This window comes from Pan troglodytes, chromosome 10, assembly GCF_028858775.2.
Source record: "Pan troglodytes isolate AG18354 chromosome 10, NHGRI_mPanTro3-v2.0_pri, whole genome shotgun sequence".
NCBI classification, from domain to species: domain Eukaryota; kingdom Metazoa; phylum Chordata; class Mammalia; order Primates; family Hominidae; genus Pan; species Pan troglodytes.
In genome coordinates, this window is record NC_072408.2 from 126541524 (window position 1) to 126564908 (window position 23385).

The 23385-nt window shown below is 42.1% G+C and overlaps 1 protein-coding gene across 1 annotated transcript in view; it reads right to left on the reverse strand.

The window, feature by feature from the left end:
• CIT (citron rho-interacting serine/threonine kinase) overlaps positions 1-23385 on the reverse strand; it is a 191349-nt gene that overhangs the window by 51612 nt on the left and 116352 nt on the right. The window contains 4 exon segments of the mRNA NM_001329948.2: positions 4888-4941; positions 14526-14723; positions 19850-20024; positions 21070-21179. Coding sequence (NP_001316877.2) covers positions 4888-4941; positions 14526-14723; positions 19850-20024; positions 21070-21179 — 537 coding nt within the window.

Sequence of the window (23385 nt, forward strand, 5' to 3'; positions counted from 1 at the left end):
TTTCTCCCAAAGTTATATTATAAAATGCTAAAGAAGAAACACTTGAAAAAGGGCAATTTTGTATCACTCAATTGAGATGGGCCCATTGGAATAAGAAGGGTCTTTCTATTTCCCTGTTGTCATCCAGTTTTCAAGGGTTCTCACGCCTCTAATTATATTTCCGGTTTGTGATTGCTGGTTCTATATTTGGTCATCATCTCTATTTTGCCCATTTGACAAGAGAAGTGTTACATGTTTTTGTAAAGTACCCATGCCGAGATTTAAGGCATTTTAATTGATTTGGACTTTTTATACACATATTCTATCTACCCAAGCCATAACACATTTAGCTTGTGACCTTGTTTCAAGTTGCTGGAATCATGATATTAAATGTTGGACACACCCACACACACACACATACGTTACTGAGTTTACAGATATTAAACTGACTTATGACATAGGCAGTAAATTAATGGTCTTCGTGGATTTTTTAAAAAAGGCATAACAACAGGCAATGTTCACTACTGTCCTTTGAAGTAGGTATTATTTTATTTCTATTTTATAGATGGGGAAATTGGGGAAACAGAGATGCTAGGTAACTTGCCCAAGGTCACTGCTAGTAAATAACAAAGCCAGAATTTGAAACCAACACTAAAACTCAAGAATCTACATTCTTGCCCCCTGAACCATACTGCCTGTCTAAAATAGGGATAGAAGTGTTTATTCACTTTTTTATTCAGATCTTTGAAAACTGAAATGATGGAGGTAAGATATATTGACCATTCAGGACAACCCCTCTTGATTTTGATCCAGGGAATGTGCAAGGAAAATTGTTAGGTCTACTTTCTGGTCCTGGGTATATTCTCTACCCACCAAGGACAAATGATTTGTTTACTATGAGTCTGTTAACCTTTTAACCCCAAAGATAGAGGGTAAAAAAGAGAAACTGAAAGGCTGATTCCATCTTAGCAGCAAAAAAAGATGAGCAAAATATCTTCACAATGCAGGGGCCAGCAGAGCTTTCTTATATGCTGTTTTTACAGATGAGAGGTCTTGGTACAGTTCTAAGACAGAAGATATAAAAAAAAAAGATCTAAGCTGGACGTGGTGGCTCACACCTGTAATCCCAGCACTTTGGGAGGCTGAGGCGGGTGGATCACCTGATGTTGAGAGTTCAAGACCAGCCTGACCAACATGGAGAAATCCCGTCTCTAGTAAAAATACAAAATTAGCTGGGCATGGTGGCACATGCCTATAATCCCAGCTACCCAGGAGGCTGAGGCAGGAGAATCACTTGAACCTGGGAGGCGGAGGTTGTGGTGAGCCAAGATCACGCCATTGCACCCCAGCCTGGGCAATAAGAGAGAAACTCAATCTCCAGAAAAAAAAAAAAAAAGATCCACTCTCAGTGTCAAAAAGAAAAAAAAACAACTCTGTTTGGGCTTATCTGTTGTTTTTCAGTGCTATCATGGTTCTGAGAAGAAGATGTGAACCTCTCACACCTAACTGGACGACCAGGAGAGGAAAATTACCAGGTAAAAGTCCAATGGCATGTTAGGGGTGAAGAAACCAGTCAGATAATGAGCATCAGGCTAAACAGACACAGGACTGAAATCCTATTTTAATGCCTGGTTCTCTTCTGAAGGCAGCTATTTGCATATTATTTATTTTTAATCTTATAGCTGACAGATTGATTCATAATTAAAACTGTGTCATATGTTTGCCCACCAACTCCCCTCTAAAACAGACTTAGGTAGGGTTTTAGGTGCCAGATTGAATCAAATCCTTTTTAAATGTCTTCAAAATATAGAAATGGTCTGAGCTTAAAAATCTTACTGTGCATGAGCTTTTTGAAAGCTGAAGAGAGCTCCTATCAATTGAGTTATTATGGGAGTTGTGGGAACTCCCATAATAACTCATTTTTAAATGACAAAGATGACATTTCCTAGCGGAGACAATCTTGGGCAATGCCAAAAAAGAAAGGAACCTCCAACACACTCCTCTGAAGTGTCTTTAAAGCGGTCTTGAACTTGCAAAAGTATAATTGAGACCTACTATTGTGGCCAAATGTTGTTCTAAAGTAGTGGTTTTCAAACTTTTTAAAGTAGCAGCAGAGCCATTTTCCAAACAAAAGATTATATTATAAGCCCAGGAGAATAAAATAATAGTAGTAACCAATGTTGTTTAGTACTTTCTATGGATCAGGCCCTGTGCAAGCAGTTTGCACGTATCTCATTTAATTCTCGCAGCAACCTTATGAGGGAGGTACTACTACCAAATCCCATGACTCAGTGTTCCATAAGTTGTATTGTTTCTGAAATGTGGATACGTGGTATACTGGAACCAGCAGCTCTCTCTCTTCCCTCACCCAGCCCCCAAAGAGCAGTTATTAAATAAATTATGCATCCTACAATCAATGAGCGTACTGATTGGAACTGAGGGTATACAATGTTATCTCCATTTTACAGACAAAGAAACAGAGGCTTAGTAGGATAATACACGTAGGTTACTAAGAGGCCAATTTATAATCTGAACTCTATCTGATTCCAGAGCCCATGACTTAGACTACTAAGTTACCCAGCTCCTCTGGCTGAAATGTGGGTGAAGGGCATCTCTCTCAGGTTCACACACACACACTTGGGAAGGCCCCCATAGGCTTCGCCACAGAACACAGAGGTAAATGAAGCAAAGATTAGAAGTCACCTTTCCAGAAATGCAAATTTGGAGAGCATTAGAGTTACATGAGAGAGTAATCAAATGCATTCTACATACTAGTGTATTCCACTAAAACTAAACTTCCAATTTTTAAAATGGGGGACAAGATGAATTACAAAGGGGTACAAGGAAACTTTTGAGGGTCATGAATACAATAAATATTTTGTTTTTATCGCTCAAGGATAAAATTTGGATAATCTTATTATCCAAAATAATAACAAAATTCATTATTTTGATTGTTTTGCTGTTTCACAGTTATACACACATTTTAAAACGCATCAGATTATAGTACACCAATTATACCTCAATAAAACTGTAAAAAAAGTTTTTTAGAAAGTTCTTATGCCAAAAGACTAAAAAAGGAAAAAAGAACTCCAGATGAATGGAACAGGATTACTAATGCACACATTTTTTAAAATCCAAGCTTATATAAGGAAAAAATAGTAATATAAAAAATTCCATAGTCATAAAATGATCTACATTTTATTCAGTGGTCATTCACGTGCATGTATGTAATATAAGCAAATAACTCTTGTGTAAAATAAGAAATGAAGACAACAAGAAACTAAAATCCTAGGGCAGAAAACTACCAGAATGTCACCCCCCAACTCCTCAAGGAAGGGAGGAGGGATGGAGGAAATCCACAGACATTTTAAGGCAGGCCCATCCCGATCCACCATCACATCAGGAAATACAGACCAAAAAACTGGTCTGTCAGTTCCCTACTAAAGTCAAACAGAGGCAAATCTCATGACCTAGTAATTCTTGGGGATATGTTCACCAGACGTAAGTGCTCACAGCCACCAAAGGCCTTGTGTAACGGGGTTTCCTAACAGCTTGATCCATTATGGAAACAATCCAAATGTCTACCAACAAGGAGAATGGATAAACAAACTATAGTTCTATTCATACACCAGAAACACCACACAGTGATAAAAAAAAAAAAGAACAAATTATTGATAGGTACAGCAACATGGAGGAACCTCACAAAACATTTAAGCGAAAAAAAAAGCTAAGCCCCAGAGAGCACATCCTCTGTGATTCCATTTATATGACATTCAAGAACAGGCAAGACTAAACTATGGTTATCAGAGGTCAGCATAGTGGTTACCCTTTGGGTGAAGGATGATGATGGGAAGGGGACATGAGGGAGCCTTCGGGGACTAAGAAAGTTCTGTATCTTGATCTACATTGGGGTTACCCAGTTGTCTATCTGTGTAAAAATTTTATTGAGCTGTATACTTAAAATTACTACATTATTATGTGCTTTACTAGATACATTTTATATCTAAATTAAGAAAAAAATACCATTAGGACTTAATATTTCATTTACAGTAGCTAAAGAGGAAAGAAAGGGCTCATAACAAGAAAATAAAATATGTACGTGTGTGGAGGCTGGGAGGTGTCTCTGGAAATTCACAAATGCAAATAATACAAACAAGGACAAGATCACTGAGGACTAAGAAGGTAATAAAGTGACAAAAAGGCCAAAGAAAAGAGAGGGCACATGAATAAGGAGAACATCCCCATCTTCTGAAAGGGGCCTATTTCAGTTCTTCACTCTGATCAAAAATAGACTGAATTCCCACTGACCCTACTCTATTATATAACCTATGGAAGATGCTTATCCACTCATAGAATTTACTTCTCTCAATATAAATAACATCTCCCAAAGAGTCCTAGATTTTGAATTTGCATGTTGGAAAGCCAAATTTTGCCTGGTAGAAAGTTACAATTTCTAGGTCTCCAGGAGAAGAGCTCATTGGTCTTTCCTCCGCAGGGGCAGCAATCTGGAGAAGTCTCACAGATACAACTGCCCTGGTGACAGGGGAGTCTCTGACCTGGGCTAGCCATGGAACCTTCTACATTGGGGCAGGAGGTGGAACTGCCTTGGGATTTTTGTTGCGGCTGCTGAAACCTATTAGTTGTTCCACTAATAGAATTATTTTGACCCTTCCAACTATCCTCTTCCCCAAAACATGAAGAATGGTTTCAGTTTTTGAAAACTGGAAGAACCCCCAAAAACAGGTTATCTAGGGCTCAAAAACTCCAAATAAGGTTGATTGCATTATCTTCTTCAAGCTGCAAGTTCGTATCAAAACTCAGTCACCAATATTTTAAAGAGACGTCCCCTTTTCCTTCTCTGTTTTAGTTTCATGTTATTTTAATCGTCTTTGGGTAATTAATACTCACAGTACAGCTGTTACGAAGAGCATCAAATTTGCGCTGGATTTCATCTCTATGTGCCTAAAAGGTAAGAAGTTGATTATAAATTTTTCATAGGGTAGAATACAATTCTACATGCTACGGGTCAAATATAGAGAATAGCAATTTGCCTGGAAAGCCGAGAATGCAGCACCAGCATCCGTTTTTCTAAGAACTAATTAATCAAATCATCCCCAACACCAGAAATAAGTTACAGGAATACACAATGCTGTGTTAATAACAATTAATTCTTTAGACCACACATGCACACCCTGTACAAATATTTTTAACATTTATATTAACACCTACAGACTATTAGGAGAAAAGGGAAAAAAAAGCAATAAAGGATGAAGTTTTACTCTCCTTCATTTGTCCTATTCCCATTCTGAAAAGATGAGTATTTTCCCTCTTCCCTCCAACTGACTCCTCCCCAGCCTACTCCCTGACACAAACACACACACATACACACAGAAACGCACACACAGGACAATAGCCAAGACAAAGGGACTTTGTGTGTGTGTTGTTTTTTCATTAAAAGCTGCGGACATTCAGAAAACTCTACATCGGCCTTGAAATAAATATATATAGGCTTTCTCCAGGACAAAGCTGCCTTAAACCAGCAGCATTTTTTCAGTTGACAAGGACTTTTTTAGTGCATACTATATGCTTGACACCGTGGAAGGATATAGGCATCCATGACCCATGCCTTCATTCTGGTGAGGGAAGATCAGAAATGAATAAGTGCGTGATTAGAGATTGGGACAAATGTTATAAAGAAAACAAATAGGGACCAGTTTAAAAAAAAAAAAAAAGGAATAAGAAAGGTAGGTAGAAACTTACTTAGATGGGATGGTCAAGGAGGGCTTCTCTGAGGAGGTGGCATGTAAGCTGAAACCTATAGGATGATGAGGAGCCAGCCATGCAATGGACAGGAGACGGCAGAGGGAGCAGCAGTTGCAAAGACCCTGAGGCAGGAAAGGGTCTGGTGCATTTGATGAACAACAACAACCAAAAAAACTGAGTGGCTAGAGCAGAGTTTTTCAAACTGCAAGCTGTGACCCAATAGCAAGCATGACAAGTGGGGTTTTTTGGTTTGTTGTATCCAGTGAAGTAGAATAAAAAAGATAGAATTGAAAACATCAGAATGTGCCTTGAGTAGTAAACATGAGGTCTGTTATAGGAAACTTCTGCTTTAGATACTATAACTAACCAAATTTAAGGTACTTTCCATGGTAAAACCTAATTTTATGTAACATTAAGAAAGAAAAAGTGCTGTTAAACTATGACATGTTTATGTCTGTATATGACTGTAATATGCACCTTGATTTCAGATACCTTAGAAACAGTGAAATACAGTATATATACTCCCTTCTATTGCATTGCAAGTAAAATGTATTCTGTGGGTTGTGGTCAACTTTTGAAAAAGCACAGCAAAGAAGAAAAAAAAGTAGCCCAAGATGATCACAGGGACCAAGGCAGAGACCAAGAATCTGTAAGGTCCAGTAAAGAATTTAGGTTTCATTCAAAATTCAATTAATTGAAAACCAATGGAAAATTTTAAGAAAGAAAGTGACGGATTTTACTGTTGTTTTAAGATCACTGTAGATGTTACAGGGAGAAGAGGATCAAAATAGAACAAAGGTAGAACGTAGCAGGGTAACCGCTAAAGGTATTGTTACTGTCATTCAAGCGAGAGATGATGGTGGCTTGGAGAAGGATGGTGGCAAAAACAAACAAACAAACCAAACAGAAAGTGGATGAAACTGAGATCTCCTTTGAAAACATAAGGAAAAGGACTTACTGATAGATGTGTGGCCAAGAGGAAAGAGGAGTCAAAGATGCCCTAACAGACTTTTCACTTGATAGACAAAGTGGATATGGTCCCATCTGCTTATGTATGAAAACCCAAATAAGAACCCGGAACCCAGTTTAGGGCAGATGTAAGAGTGATCCTTCTATTTAATTATAAAAAAAAAAAAAGTCTCCATAAGAAGGTCTATAAGAGGCCAGGCGCAGTGGCTCACGCCTGTAATCCCAGCACTTTGGGAAGCCGAGGCGGGCAGATCACGAGGTGAGGAGATTAAGACCATCCTGGCTAACAGGATGGTCTCTACTAAAAAATACAAAAAATTAGCCGGGTGTGGTGGCAGATGCCTGTAGTCCCAGCTACTCTGGAGGCTGAGGCAGGAGAATGGTGTGAACTGGGAGGCAGAGCTTGCAGTGAGCTGAGATCACGCCACCGCACTCCAGCCTGGGCAACAGGGCGAGACTCCGTCTCAAAAAAAAAAAAAAAAGTCTATAAGATAACTGAATCAAAAATTTTAGAGCTGTGATGTTTTTTCTAATATGTCTATTTTTCCATAAATACTGTTGTAAGTTTATAATGGCAGATTAGATACTTTAGAAGAAAAGATTAGTGAACTTGAAGACAAGTAGAAACAAAGAAGTAGAAGACAAGAAGTAGAAACCAAAATGAAACACAATGAGAAAAGAAAAAGGCATTTTCAAAAAATGCAGAGCATCAGGGAGTTGTGGACAACTTCAAGTAGCCTAACACACATGCAATTAGAGACCCAGAAGGAGTACAGGAGACAGAAAAAATATTTCAAGAAATAATGGCCACAAATTTTCCAAAGTTGATGAAAGCCATAAACCCACAGATGCAAAATATTCAACAAGTAAGTACCAAGCATAAGAAATGTGAAGAAAATTAACCTAAAGCACACTATAATGAAACTGTTTAAATCCAATAATAAAATCTTAAAAAAAAAAAACAGCCAGAGAAAAATACATGTTACATTAAGAGAAACAAAAATGAGAAAGACAGATTTCTCACCAAGATGGGGAGAAGGAGTGGGCATGAAAAGCCAGAACACAGTAAAGCAATATCTTCAAAGTGCTGAAATAAAAAACAGAAGAAACAAGCAAAAAAAAAAAAAACAAAAAAAAAAAAAAACAAAAAAAAAAAACCTGTCCACATAGAATTCTATACCCAGCAAAAATACCTCTTAAAAAATGAAGGTAATATAAAAACTTTTTCAAACATACAAAAGTTGAAGGAATTTGACACCAGCAGACCTGTGCTATAAGAAATGTTAAAGAAAGTCCTTCCGACAGATGGAAAATGGCAACCAGAAATTTGGATCTACACAAATGAATGAAGAGCCCTGGAGAGATGGTAAAACAAAACAAAACAAAAATAGATTAGTTGCTGAAAATAGCCAGAAGAGAATTATAGTGTTCCCAATACAAAGAAAAGATAAATGTTTGAGGTGATGGATATCCCAATTACCCTGATTTGATCATTACACATTGTAGGCATGTATCAAAATGTCACATGTATCTCAAAAATATGTATGACTGTGATTATCAATTAAAAAATGTATAAAATACCAAAAAATAGATAGTTGCATAGACAGAATCACAGACAGATTTATAAATAAAAAGATATTGTTTAGAATTGACTTCCTAAATAACTAGCCTATATTCTATGGACTAATTTAACAGATCTTAATTTTTTTTCTAAAAATCTACCTGCTTTTTGCCCAGCAATAATGAGAGATTTATTCCTTTGTTAAGATAAGAATACTGCTTATCCAAAGTAAGACTGTGGCTATCTGCACTATGTCAAAATCTCATCTGTGACCAAGAAGCAGCCTAGACCCAAGGACCACACAACCCCCTTTAGTGTCTTCCATGATCACCAAAAACCAAAGGCAAGGATTCTTCCTAGAGAAAGAATAAGGCCCTTATGTTAACAGATTCTTGGTCAGGAATCGGCAAATTTTTTCCTTAAAATGCCAGATAAGGAAATTTCCTTAAAATTTCCAGAGCATCCAGTCTTGGTTAGAACTACTTAACTCTACTCTTCTAGAGCAAAAGCAGCCACAAACGATATGTAAACAAACGGACATGTTTGTTTCTAATGTGTTCTAATAAAACTTTATTTACAGAAAACAGTGACAGACTAAAATTTGGCCTGTAATTTGCCAGTCTCTGCTCTAAATGACTATTTGGTGTGAAATCTCTCAAAAACAGAAACAGGAAGCTGAGAGTGGAGTTAGCTCCTTCAAAGCATAAGTGGTGACCATAAAAAAGCTCACTGGCTTATCCACAGGGACAGAAGCCCTATTCCACTTTCTTATTAATAGCAAAGTTTCAAATAACACAGCACCATTAAAAACTCATTTAACTCTCCCACTGGAGTCTGAAATTTCAGTCATTAATACTGATCCATTTCCATTAAAATTAACCATTATGGGGCCTTTGGATCATGTCAAGCAATCCTCTCTGAAAGTTAATATAATGAACCACAGTCATTATGGCTTTTGATTTATTACTGTTTATGAAATATAAACACAAAATGTAGAACTGACCCTGTTGTGGTTGCTAGACATACTGTAAGCACTTAACTACTGAACTAGTCACAGTAAGAAAATGGTAAGTCATATGTTTTATGTTTTTTGAAATAAGTTATAAAACAAATACACAAAAAGGCAAAAGCTCATGCAATAGAATATATACATAAAGACAGCAAAACACATAAGACAAGCTTTGGATGCTCTCAATGAAATGTGTGAGTGTTAATTAGATATTAGGTGCTACAGAGAATAAATATCTACACTCTTAAAAATTACTGAGGACCCCAAAGAGCTCTTGTTTATGTAGTATCCACCTACACTTGCAACATTAGAAATTAAGACTGAGATGGCCAGGCGCAGTGGCTCACGCCTGTAATTCCAGCACTTTGGGAGGCTGAAGCAGGTGGATCACAAGGTCAGGAGTTCGAGACCAGCCTGACCAACACGGTGAAACCCCTTCTCTACTAAAAATTTAAAAATTAGCTGGGAGTGGTGGCGCACGCCTGTAATCCCAGCTACTCAGGAGGCTGAGGTAGGAAAATCGCTTGAACCCAGGAGGTGGAGGTTGCAGTGAGCCGAGATCGTGCCATTGCACTCCAGCCTGGGCAACAGAGGGAGACTCCATCTCAAAAAAAAAAAAAAAAAAAAATTAGGCCTGGCACAGTGGCTCAAGCCTGTAATCCCAGCACTTTGGGAGGCAGAGGCAGGTGGATCACAAGGTCAAGAGATCGAGACCATCCTGGCCAACATGGTGAAACCCGTGACTCACTAAAAATACGAAAATTAACCGGGCTTGGTGGGCGAGCACCTGTAGTCCCAGCTACTCGGGAGGCTGAGGCAGGAGAATCGCCTGAACCCAGGAGGTGGAAGTTGCAGTGAGCAGAGATCACGCCACTGCACTCCAGCCTGGCAAGAGAGTGAGACTCCATCTCAAAAAAAAAAAAAAAAAATTAAGACAGATATTTTTCAAATATTTATTTTTTATTTCTTTTAAAATAACACTAACATTGCTTTTGCACCATCAGTGCAAATATTAACACAGTGAAAAGTGTCAAATTACATCTTAGTATTGTTATGAAAACAGTCTGACAGCCAGGCATAATGGCTCATGTCTGTAATCCCAGCACTTTGAGAGACCAAGGCAGGCGAATTGCTTGAGCCCAGGAGTTCAAGACCAGCCTGGGAAACATGGTGAAACCTCTTCTTCACAAAAAAATACAAAAGTTAACCAGGTGTGTGGCGAGCACCTATAGTCCCAGCTACTTGGGAGGCTGAGGTGGGAGTATCACTCTTGAGCCCGGGAGTCAAGGCTGCAGTGTGCTGACAATTGCACCACTGCACTCCAGCCTGGGTGACATAGTGAGACCCTGTCTCAAAAAAAAAAAAAAAAAAAGGGAAAAAAACCATCTGATCTTGGGAAACCCAGGAGTCCACAGATCCACTTTGGGAACCACTAACCTAGGAGTTGGGTGGCAAAAATGTGGACGGACAGGCTGCAGCCAGTCTGCCCCTAAGACCAGAGAGATACTTTCTTTTGGAAGTATTTATGCCTTAATTTTCAGGAAAGTTACAAGAAGAAGAAAGAAAAGTAAACTACAATGTAGCCTTGAGGGAGCAAAATATCTGCAGAACTGAAGAAAGGAAACAAGCGTGTAGATGTCTGACCACCTTCTGGGATCCATGGTCAGGATTCTAGAACGGTTAGGCTTCTGTGCACCCACCCCCTTTCCGGGTGAAGGCAGGCACCAGGCAAGAATGTCACCTTACGTGCCCCGATTTCACATCTTGGCTATCATGCCGATGGCTTACTAATTAATTAAACAGAGGGCTTGATATTTATGTACGAGAATGAGAACGTGCACTGACTCATGATTTTAACAAATCAAAGAGGATGACTTTGGGATCCCATCATCACGCTATGCAGGGAGAAGGATTCCTTTCATTAGTGTCTCTAGCTTTCAACTCTTGATTATTCAACATTAGTCACTTGACAGAATCAGTAAAAGAACACAGGAGCGAAAACACAAAATGTGTTCGTGAGGCCTGGCTGGTGTACACAGAGCACACAGCACGCCTCTTGCCTGGTGGTCCTCTTCAGAGTGATGCTTATACCACATCACACATCGTGTGCTATAAGGTGTGCAGACTCAAATTATCTCCCTTGAGATGGAGTCTTAAATATCAAGTTCAGGCTGAAATGTCTCTTTTCCAGCAATAAGTATGGAAGTATCTTAAAAGCATGTTTCTGTTTAAATTTGATAGGATGGGTGAAGTGAAAGTGGAGAAGAGGCAAGCATTAGAAACGGCAACAAAGGCCTCCCAGCTGCACCGCCAAGACTCTTCAATTGAGAGCTTTAATTTAACTGTGCTCCATCTCATTTGGCCCAGGGATGGAGGCCAAACAAGGTAACTGCTCCCTTTCACAGGCTAGGAGATGACTGCCTCTTACAATTAAACAATCATAGCACATTTGACTATTCCCTTTTATTGACAAAACAGCCTGCTGTGAAACTCACAAATCTCCTAGGCGATCATTTTAGATCCAGCTGATTTCATTTGACTGATGCTTGTGCAGGGTCTCCACTTGGGTCTCAAACAATGAGAAAGTTGGAAAGTGTGGCATTTTGGGACCATTTTCGCTTTTTCTTGGAAAAGACGTTTTTCAGAACAAATTCAACTAACCCATTCAGGCAACAAACACATGCTGTCCATAACCAGGTTTATGGAACATAATCAAGAGAAGGGGGAAGGAAAAGCCCACAGCCTTGAAACTGAATGGAAGCAAATGGAAATGGAGTTTGGATTTCCGTATGATGGGTTTGCAAACAGCTGTTGGAGGAAGGCACTTCTGCCATCATTTGAAGAAGCCCTGTTTTTTCCACAGCATCTTCATCTGCAAGAGCAACAGAGCCCTAGTTTCTAAACCAAGGGAGGTTTGTTTCCTTATTTTTTTTTCTTTAAGAAGATGCTTTGAGGCAGTGATCTCATCTAACTAAATTAAGTCGTGACTTGCTGCTGTGCTCAGCTTCCAGCAGCCATCAGACACAGCACATTCCAACCAGCAGCAAGAAAGGATTTAAAGGACTAATTTCCCCATAGATAAAGAGCAGTGACACGTGCTCTATTTTATGCCCTCTTCCTTCCAAACAGGGCCAGGATAAGATACACAGTCACCCCTCCTTCCCAATTCCAACAGAGCAGCGAGATAAATGTGTCCTTCTCGGCTGCTCTGAAATAAACAGATTTGAGGAATTACAGACCAATCCCCTGGGGAGAAAAAGCTAAAGACACAGCATTGGGCCCATAGCAAGGGCTTATTAAATATGGATTAAATTGCTGATGTCTCTTTTTCTTTCAGAGGTTGGGTATAGGTACAGGAGGAAAATATTAATATACGTTGCGTTAAATATAATAGTGGTTGAAATTTAGGTGCCTCCCTTTAAAAGCTAAGAAATGTTATCTGTCTCTCTCTCTCTCTCCACCCACCCAACTCCCAACTCCAGCAAGTCTATAAGCCTTCTTGGCATGAACTCTTATATATCAACTTCATTCCTAGCTCCATTTTTTCTTCTACAGACTTATTTTCTCTTTGCCTTTTGTTTCTTATTTTGTTCTGTTTTACTGTGTTGCATCTTTCCAAGTGGTTTTCAGTCCACTGTGAAACAAGACAGTATACACAAAGACATACTGTGGTTATTTTTTGCCAAAGCAAATTTTGGGGGCATGATGTGGCATCATTTAATGAGTGTTCTCATAGAGACTATGGAACCTAAATGTGCAGTCAATATCTGAACTTGGTGTAAGTCCTAGAAAATCTAGGATGCACAAACATACTGGAAGCCACTAAACCTTGGACTGGTCCTATACAGACCCTGGCACTGTCAGATCACATTCCCAGTTTGGTTCAGATACTGGGATCCCCAAACCCAACAATGGGCAATAACTTCTAAGAATGAAACTACGTTAAATATATATAGATATAGATAGATAGATAGATAGATAGATAGATAGATAGAGATGTACACGTGCATTACCTCGAGGTAAAGTGTAAGCAATGAATGTACATGGCCATTCATTCCACGGAAGTAACCCCAATCAAAGAGAGGTTTAGAGATGTTCACTGACAGAAATGGGGACAGCATCTAAGTTGAGTCAGAATGAATAAGGTACCTATTTAGGTGGCTCATTAAAAAAACACTAAACCCAATCAGCTGTATTGTGACTGGCCCACAGGAGAGGGCACCCTGACCAGCAGGCAGGTGTGTGCCTGTCTGCTTGGCAGGTACAGTATGATACTATGAGAAATGTATGAGCTTGGTTGACACCAGCCATTAAAATTCATTTGGCCTTCTATGCTCACAGTCTAGGTCCTCCAGGGATCCTTCCAAGATTAACGGGATTTTCTAAGTATACTTCCCTGAATGGGAAAAAGAAAATGTGAAGATTGGCCACCCAGAGTACCCTAGTCAACTTGGCAGTTGCATTTCCCCCTTCAAGTTAAGTTGGCATTTCACATATCAGATTTTTGTGAGTTTTGTTATTCTGGGTCAGTCTCTGTGGGAATGATCAAATGTGGGGAAAATGGCCCCACAAAAAATCCATTTCAGACTTCTAAAAAGAACTAAGGTTTCAATCCAGTAACACCCCCGCTCCAAGTTCTACCTCCTGAGAATACTCTCCAGCTAAGTAAACTAGTCTCTCAGAAAGAACAAGGAAGCCAGGTCCCTTTTAGAGAAAGAATCTTTCATTCAGTAGAATTTTTCCCATCCAGTTCATACCAGATGCATACAAAAGACAGGAAGCAGAATCTACAGCTTGAAAAAAAAAAAAAAAGAAGTAACATGAGTAAGGTTAACAAAAAGTAAAAATATGGTAGAAAAACTACTATAAGATATAAGATTATTATTATTATTTTAAATGATTATTGAAAACTAAAGTAGAAGGCCAAGGTAAACAAACTTTTAAACAAACTGAAACCAAACTTTAAAATATAATGATGATTTTTTCAAAAGAAGGAAAATATATAAGTAAAGGAGGAACTATTCAAGATACTAAGAAAAGTTTGAATATAACCAACCAAGCTCATCTACTAGTTCCAATGAAGCAGCAGCCTATGTAAGCCAATTTCCTGGCCACTGAATATCTTTGTGGATCATGTTTTCCCTCCTGGAATTTCTAAGGGTGAGCCAGTATACTCAGTGCCAGTTCCACACTCATCCTAGCTGAGGCCTTTAGCAACCTGAAGATGTTGCTCCCCAGACCTACCGTGAGCGCCTGGATCTCCTCTTCGGCTTCTGCTGTGGTCTCTTCCAGCTCTGTCTTCGCCTGGCGAAGCTGGCTCTCCAGGGCCGCCCGTGCAGCCTGCAGGGCTGTCAACTGTGACTCGCGCTCCTGCAGGGAGAGCTGTAGCTCTGTGAGCTGGCGCTTGAGCTCCAGTTTCTGCTCCTCATGCTCTAGACTGACCTGAGAGAGAGAGAGAGACAGAGAGAAAGAGAGATAAACCCTTGCTTGGTCTGAACAAAAGAGAAAGTGAAGACATGACCTGCTACTCAATCTGCAGCTGAAACCTGGTCTTGGAACCACCTTCTCGGCACTCGATAGAGGAGAGGAAAATGCAACAAAATGGGCCTGACTTCCATGCATCTCTGAATTCAACAGGAGTAAGAACAGGTAAGGGCTATATCTCCTAACCACCCCTTACTTACATATATTCAAATGCCTGGGAAGACTTTAAAAGGAAAAGCCACACAGCAAGAATCACTAATGAAAATGATGATGATTACTCTTATTAGAAAAACATTTAAAGCTAAGCAGATATAAATAACAACATATTAGTAACAAGGACATCTTTTCAATTCGATTGTAAATGAAACAACAGACTGAATTCTATTTATTTTAAACACGCTTTCTCTGATGTGTCCTCATTAGGTAATCTGCTTTAATGTCACATTAGAAGTTAATCATTCTTCCCTCCATCTGCTCATCCATCCACCTATCTATTCAATCTTTCATCATTCATTTAACAAAAATTTACTCAGCAATTTCTGTGGAAAATGGAATATGGAGATGAAAGACAGTCTCTGCCTTCAAGTGGGGAGAAAAATGAAAACCAACCATGACCATATATCATGGTCAAGTGCAACGGTCAGGACATGTAGGGATGTTGCAGGAATACCACAGGTGGGTAGAGGAGCTAACTCTGGATCTGTTAAATTCTGTTGAAGAATATGCAGGAGTCAAACAAGCAGGTAAGAGGTGAAAGAAAATTCCAGGCAGGGGAAGCAAGACATCCAAAGGTATGGGGGTGAGGGAGACCACGACACATCTATTGACCTGACAAACATGGACAGTGTGGTCCTAAAGATCAATGTCAAGCAACTCAGAGATGCTTGCTGCCCTCAGAGAGCCTGCTGTCTAAGGGGACTGCCAAGAAGAACACACTGCGATGAGCTATGCCCTGAAAGCCGTGGGGATAAAAAGGAGACCTCCAACCCAGCTTCAGAGGGTCGGAGAAGGCTCCTCCCTAGAAAAGGTGGCACCCACATCCCGAAGCCCATAGGGGTGAAGAGAAGAAACACTTGCAAAAGATGTAACCTGCAAAACCAACAGGATTTAGTGGTGAATTTGATGTGGGGCAGAGAACAAAGGACATAAGGGAGTCAAAGATGACTCCCAGCCGGGTGCAATGGCTCACACCTGTAATCCCAGCACTTTGGGAGGCCGAGGTGGGCAGATCACGAGGTCAGGAGTTCGAGACCAGCCTGGCCAGCATGGTGAAACCCCGTCTCTACTAAAAATAACAAAAAATTAGCTGGGTGTGGTGGCACACACCTGTAGTACCAGCTACTCAGGAGGCTGAGGCAGGAGAATCACTTGAACCTGGCAGGCAGAGGTTGCAGTGGGCCAAGATTGCGCCATTGTACTCCAGCCTGGGTGACAGAGCGAGACTCTGCCTCAAAAAAAAAAAAAAAAAGAAAAAAAGATGACTCCCACATTTCTGGACAGGTGAATTACACAAATAGACCATTGCTATGACAGAATAGGAGAGAAAGGGCCAGTCTGAGGCAAAAGATAAGAAATTCAGTCTTAACATGTTGAACTTGAGCCCTGCAGGAGACATCCAAGTGGAGATGTCTAACGTCTACTAATAAGTAGTCTACTAGTAAGACAATGGGTCAGAAACTCAAAAGAAAGGTCTGGATTGGCAACCTGGATCCGGGAGGCCTTAAAAAATCAGTGACAGCTGAAGCCATGGCTATTATCTCTCTCTAGTGATGATGGTGATGACGACGATGTCACAGCAGCAAATACGGTCCTCACAACACACTGGGCCCTGAATTAACTCATTTCATTTTCAGAACAACTCACTGAGGGAGGTACTACTATTACCTCCATTTTACAGATAAGCAAACTGTGGCACTGAGAGATTAGGTAACTGAGCAAATGTCACACAGCTATAAAAATCTTTTTAAAAGGCAGGACTGGCATTCAAACCCAGAAAGTCTGGCTCAAGAGTCCATGTAACATGTTGCTGTATTCCTGCAACATCCCTACGTGTCCTGACCATTGCACTTGACCATGTACAGGGTAAACACTGTACCCTTCTGTCTTACTAAAACACCAGCAGTCACAGCAGAGTGGACCTCTACTAGCAAGCCTGAAAATGCTTCCGATGCCATTTGGCAAAACCAAGAGAGGCAGGTGACAGTGACTCAAGGGGAGGAGCGGGAGCTGGATGCTATACAATGAAGGAAGAACCCGGGAGCCTGCATCTTTGTGACTCCACACACCTGGCTAGAGAAGAGCTAACGCTGCACACACAAAGTTGGGGGAAGGCCCAGGTCCTTTAAGGCGGATCAAACTCCAGGTGGAGGCCTCTGCCCTCAATCTCAGTAGCAGCATGTGGCCAAAAGAAGAGGGACTGATCCGGTTATATTTAGAGCTAAACTGCAAAACTCCCAGGGAGAATATAGAGCCTGAACCTCTCGTGAAACGTTTGAAGTTTCTCTTACCATCCTTGAGGGGCTGGCTCTACTGATTCAAGTGAAAAACAACAGCTTCCCTGGGACACTTTAATAGCCCAGATGAGCTACAGCAGCAGGGCAGTCTCCTAAGAGGAACATTTGTGCAAAGTGAAGGCAAGAGACAGCCAGTCAAGGCCCCCAAGCTAGAGAAGTCCATCTGGATTGTTTAGACTCAAACTTAAGGGCGAATCTCCCGTGATCTTGCTGTTAAACTTACAGAAGAGTGAAAGTATAGCCTGGATGATAAAAGTTAAACCATCGCCTAAGGCTTAAGGCTCATGCCTGTAATCCTAGCACTTTGGAGGCCAAGGAGGGAGGACTGCTTAAAGCCAGACGTCCTCCTTCTGAGAAATCCTGACCTAAGAAATAATAAAAGAAAAATAAATAAATAAATAAAGCCAGGAGCTCAAGACCAGCCTGGGCAACATAGCAAGACCCCATTGCTAGAAAAAATGAAAATAAAACCAGACACTCCAGGTGACCCTAATGGAGGAGTTCACACCTTGACAACCCCTAAAAAACATGAGATAACACATTGTTACTGTCCCTTGGAGAACTGACTTCATTTTAATACTCCAAGACAAATAAAGACATGCATAAACATGAGTACTACCCGAGGCTTAGACCTCAGACTGCTGTCTGCTTAACAGGACCTTCCTTAAGAAAGATCATCTGCTTTTTGAAGAATTCCATCACAAATATTTGAGCAACTATTTTACATGAGACACTGTATCTTCCCTCCCAGCCTGGGTGTCCAGCTTCCAACAATCACTATCCTGAACTCCAGTTGTGTCTCTGCTGGTGCCAGCGAACCCTGCTGCTAGGCTAAAAGCCCTCGTGTCAGGAACAGGTCTGTCTTGTCGCCACTGTAGACCCAGGCTACAAATTGGCACACAGCAGACATTTGACAAATATACAGTGACTACATAAATGTAACCTTATGGCTTCAATCAACCTCAACATGTCTACAACCCAATTTGTTGTATTTTCCTCCCCAAAACCTGGCCACTCTTCCCAGCCTCCTTATGTTTTTGAAGAGAGCTACCTTTCATCAATCACACCTAAATTTGGTTTTGTCTTTTAATCTCCCACCGTCATTATGAGACAGACCTCTGCCACCAGCACTGGGCCACCATGGCTAAGCTCTGACTAGGTCACGGGGCTGTCATTACATCTTGATAAAGGAGGAATTGCTCTGCTCCCATTTGACAGATGCACAAATTGACACACTCCCCACAGGACCCTATAAAGGAGATACATTATCACTGACATTTTACAGATGAAGAAACTGAAGCCCAGCAGAGAGATGAGGCAGCTTGCAAAACTAGTAAGAGGTCATAAAACCAGTAAGGAGTGGAGGTGGAATTCTAACCCAGATCCCCATGGCCCAGTCTGTTACCAGAAGGAGGGCCTGGGGTCTAAGTTGTCTATTTTGAACAAAGAATTGGACAAAACGCACAAAGTAACAAAGGAACGAAACACAGGAATGAAGCAGAGAAAGCAGGGATCTGTTAAAGCAAGAACGCACTCCACAGGGTGGGAGTGGCCCCAGCAAGTGGCTCAAGGGCCCAGTTACAAAGTTTTCTGGGTTTTAAGTACTCCTTTTGGGGTTCCTATTGGTTACTCCTTATCTGAATAAAGGATTCGGTCTGTGGCTAATTACAGGCTGAGGCGAACTGGTGCCCTATGCAGATGAAGAGATAGTCCCTCCTTGGCCCGCGGCCCATCCAAGGTGCTCTTCCTTTCCATCTGAGCAATGGTGGAAGGTGGGGGGAGGGGGTTGCAGGGAGAGTAGTCTTCCATCTTTTGGAGCATTGCAGGGAGAGGAGCCTCTTCCATCTTTCACTACTGGGGCGTGGGAAGATGAGGATTTTCCTTTTGGTTCAGCTTTAGGAAGTTTGCGTTAATTGGCCTCAGGTTCCCTGCCTCCAGCCCCATGTGTTTTCCTTTCGATCCAGCTCTGGGAAGTCAGCAGGAATGGGCTTTAGGTTCCCTGCCCACAGAACCTGGTGTTTTCTCTTTTAGAAAGCTAGCACAAATTGGCCAGGCATGGTGGCTCACGCCTGTAACCCCAGCACTTTGGGAAGCTGAGGCGGGTGGATCACTTGAGGTCAGAAGTTCAAGACCAGTCTGGTCAACATGGCAAAACCCTGTCTCTACAAAAATTGGCTGGGTGTGGTGCCAGGCGCCTGTAGTCCCAGCTACTCGAGAAGCTGAGGCACGAGAATCACTTGAACCCAGGAGGCGGAGGCTGCAGTGAACCAAGATCGCACCACTGCACTCCAGCCTGGACAACAGAGCAAGACTCTCTTAAAAAAAAAAAAAAAGAGGTTAGCACAAGGGCCTCAGATTCCCTGCCCATAAACCTTGGTGTTTTTCCTTGATTCAGCATGAATTGGCCTTAGGTTCCTTGCCTCCAGACCCTTTTCTCCTGCCTCAAGTCTGCCCCCTTAACCACCAAGCACAATGTCTCTTGTATAGATATTGATTTGTGCTCGAAAGCTGACTTGTTCAGAGCCCGAATCGCCCAGCAAATCCTCCCAGGAGATGACTCCTCGCTCTCACCTCCCGCAATCTTGTCTCCAGTTCCAGCAGCCGATTCTTGTCACTGTGGTCTTGGTGGCTGATCTTCTCCAGCTGCTCCTCCAGTTTTCGGTTCTGGGCCTCCAACTTCCCAGCCTGTGTCTCCAGGTAAAATTTCTGTTGCCTGAGTTCAGAAATCATCTCTTCTTGGGCCTTCCTGGTGGGGGTGGTGGGAGGATCCAAACAAAATCACAGTCTCATTAGGGTTGAGCCCGTTTCCACGGGAGGTAGACGGACACGGAGTTAGACATGTCTCCTCACTAAGTGGACTAGGGCCATTCCTGGGTTAGCTGTCTCCTGATCTGGCCTCATAAGCATGATCCCGGCATGACGAACGTGGGGACCATTTACTCATCACCACTCAGTGTCAGTCCCTCACATATGGGATTAAGTAAGGTCCAGGAGGATGCAAGAGATACTAACATTTCACTCCTTTGACAGGCCTGTTTATTTCTTCTGTGAGTCTGTGTAGGGACAGAAGGGGGCCTCCTTAGATTACTGTACAAGGGCACCCCAGTAACTCATGAAGGCAGGCCCTGGAGAAAAAGGACCAAGGAGAAAGAATGGTATTCTTTCTAGTTCTCTGCAGATCTCCCTCACCTCTCCAGCAAACTGCTTAGAAGTATCAAAACCTAGAACGACTCAAAGACCCAAAACACAGCCTACTAAGCTGGTTTAGATTAAGATGGGACTGTTTTGGGAGATCTCTGAAGAGAGAAACCTAAGGGGGAAAAAAATCCTGGAGATTGTAATTCTCTGGGGGAAAAGATTCAGCTCAAAGTGCTCCTGGAACACAGCCCTTGCTGAACCCCAAACTTCCTTCCATAGGGTCTAACCTAGTGACAACTAAATGGATGGCCCAACTGGGCACACACAATTTCACCTCTTACTAGTTACAGGATGCAAGTCTAGGGAACAAGAACTGCAGCTTTCCACAAGCAAATTATAAATAGCCTCATTAGAGAGAGCAAAACACTCTGTTATGTGATGGTAATTGAAGGCATTTAAGAAAACCCGACTCAAAAGTGGCAGAGTGAGACCACTTAAGACAGGGCAAGATGACGTAAGTATCTGAGGGCTGGGCTGAGCTACAGAAGTCATTCAATCCACTCCAGCTCCATCAAACAGAAGAAGGGAGTTTATGCCACAGGAGAGGAGACCAAAGTGTAATAATGTAGGGCAGTTAGAATTTGAATACTTACATGTTCCTTTGGGTAAAAAGACTGCTATTTGCTGCAAGTTTATTGGCTTCAGACAGTTCCACAATCCTCTGTTCCAGGGATCTGATCTTGGAATCCATAGCATTGATCATCTGAAACACAGGGCACCTATGAAACTTCACACACCAGAACAGGAGTAATAGGGGCAGTGCGGGCCAGGGTAAAAGTTTCATCTGAAATGACGGCAATTTGGCTAGAGGTAACAAGGCACTCAACTAGTCTGTACTCTGAGGATCACAGATGGTACCACTCAAATGGATGGTACTTGGTTGTTTTTTCAGTGATGAAATCTCCCCACACTGGCTAAGTGGCTTGCATGTAAAACAGACATAAGGACCTATTCAAGAACCTAACATCCTGGGAGTAATCAGGCCTTGTTAAACCCCATCTCATCTGCATGTGACCTGGGCCTGCAAGAGTCTCTTAACTCAAATCTGCACATTCGCATTTATCACCACCTCGAGGGTTGTCATTTTCTGAGTGATTCCTTCTCACCCAGCCACCATTGCTCTAGACTCCACAGCAGGGGTCTCCAACCCCAGGGCCACAGAGCAGTACCCCATTACCGGTCTGCCACCTGTTATGAACCAGGCTGCACAGCAGGAGGTGAGCGGCCAGCGAGCGAGCATTACTGCCTGAGCTTTACCTCCTGTGGGATCAGTGGCATTAGATTCTCCTCAGAGTGTGAACCCAATCATGACCTGCGCAAGCGAGGGATCGAGGTTGCGTGCTCCTAATGAGAATCGAATGCCGCCAGCCGGGCGCGGCGGCTTAGCCTGTAATCCCAACACTTTGGGAGGCCAAGGCAGGTGGGTCACCTGAGGTCAGGAATTCCAGACCAGCCTGGCCAACATGGAGAAATGCTGTCTTTACTAAAAATACAAAAATTAGCCGGGTGCAGTGGCACATGACTATAATCCCAGCTACTCGGGAGGCTGAGGCAGGAGAGTCACTTGAACTCGGGAGGTAGAGGTTGCAGTGAGCCGATATTGCGCCACTGCACTCCAGCCTGTGTGACAGAGCAAGACTCCGTCTCAAAAACAAAACAAAACAAAACAAAAATCTAATGCCTTAATGCCTGATAGTCTGAGGTGGTACAGTTTTATCTCAAAACCATCCCCCCACCCCTGTGGAAAAATTGTCTTCCACAAAACCGGTCCCTGGTGCTAAAAAGGTTGGGGACAGCTTCTCTACAGCAAAGTTTCCCCAACTTAAAAAATCATAAGAATTGGGGTGTGGGGGTACTAACTAAATATTTAATTTCCCAGGATCTCCCCTCAGAGATCCTGATGTGGGGTCGGGCGCGGTGGCTCGTACCTGTAATCCCAGCACTTTGGGAGGCCGAGGTGGGCAGATCACTTGAGGTCAAGAGTTTGAGACTGGCCTGGCCAACATAGTGAAACCCTGTCTCTACTAAAAATACAAAAATTAGCCGGGCACGGTGGCACATGCCTTTAATCCCAGCTACTTGGGAGGCTGAGGCAGGAAAATTACTTGAACCTGGGAGGCGGAGGTTGCAGTGAGCTGAAATCATGCCACTAAACTCCAGCCTGGGTGACAGAGTGAGACTCCATCTCAAAAAAAAAAAAAAAGAGATTCTGATATGGTAAGTCTTGGTGGGGTGCAGATAAATAAGCACCACAGGTAAACCTTAGAGGCAACAAGTTTCTGAAACAACTGCCTATGTGGATTAGAAAAGAGACAAACAGGCAAGTAAAAAGAAGAGAAGTGTAGGGCCAGGAATGGTGGCCTGTAATCCCAGCACTTTGAGAGACCAAGACGGGAGGATTGCTTGAGTCCAGAAGTTTGAGACCAGCCTGGGCAACATAGCACGATCTCGTCTCTACAGAAAACTTAAAAATTAGGTAAGCATGGGGGCACGCACCTGTAGTCTCAGTTACTTGGGAGGCTGAGATGGAAGGATCACTTGAGCCCAGGAGTTGGAGGCTGCAGTGAGCCATGATTGCACCACCACATTGCAGCCTGGGCTTCAGAGCAAAACCCCACCTCAAAAAAAAAAAAAAAGAGCAGGAAGACCAAGAGCCACTGGCCATTTTGTCAGGAGCATTTAGAAGGACAGTATTTTAGCAGACAGCAGAACAGCATGAGTTCTTGAAAAACACAAAACTGGCCATCCAGAGCCACCACCTCAGTTGCTTTTAGGAAAGGAAACAGTTTCAGAGAAAGCCTCCTATTACCAACAACTCCACAGGATTCAACAGAAGGAATTTCACCAGGTGAAATAGAGTCTTATCAGGGGTGATTCTTGGCATATTTCAAAAACCCTCCTTTGAACAC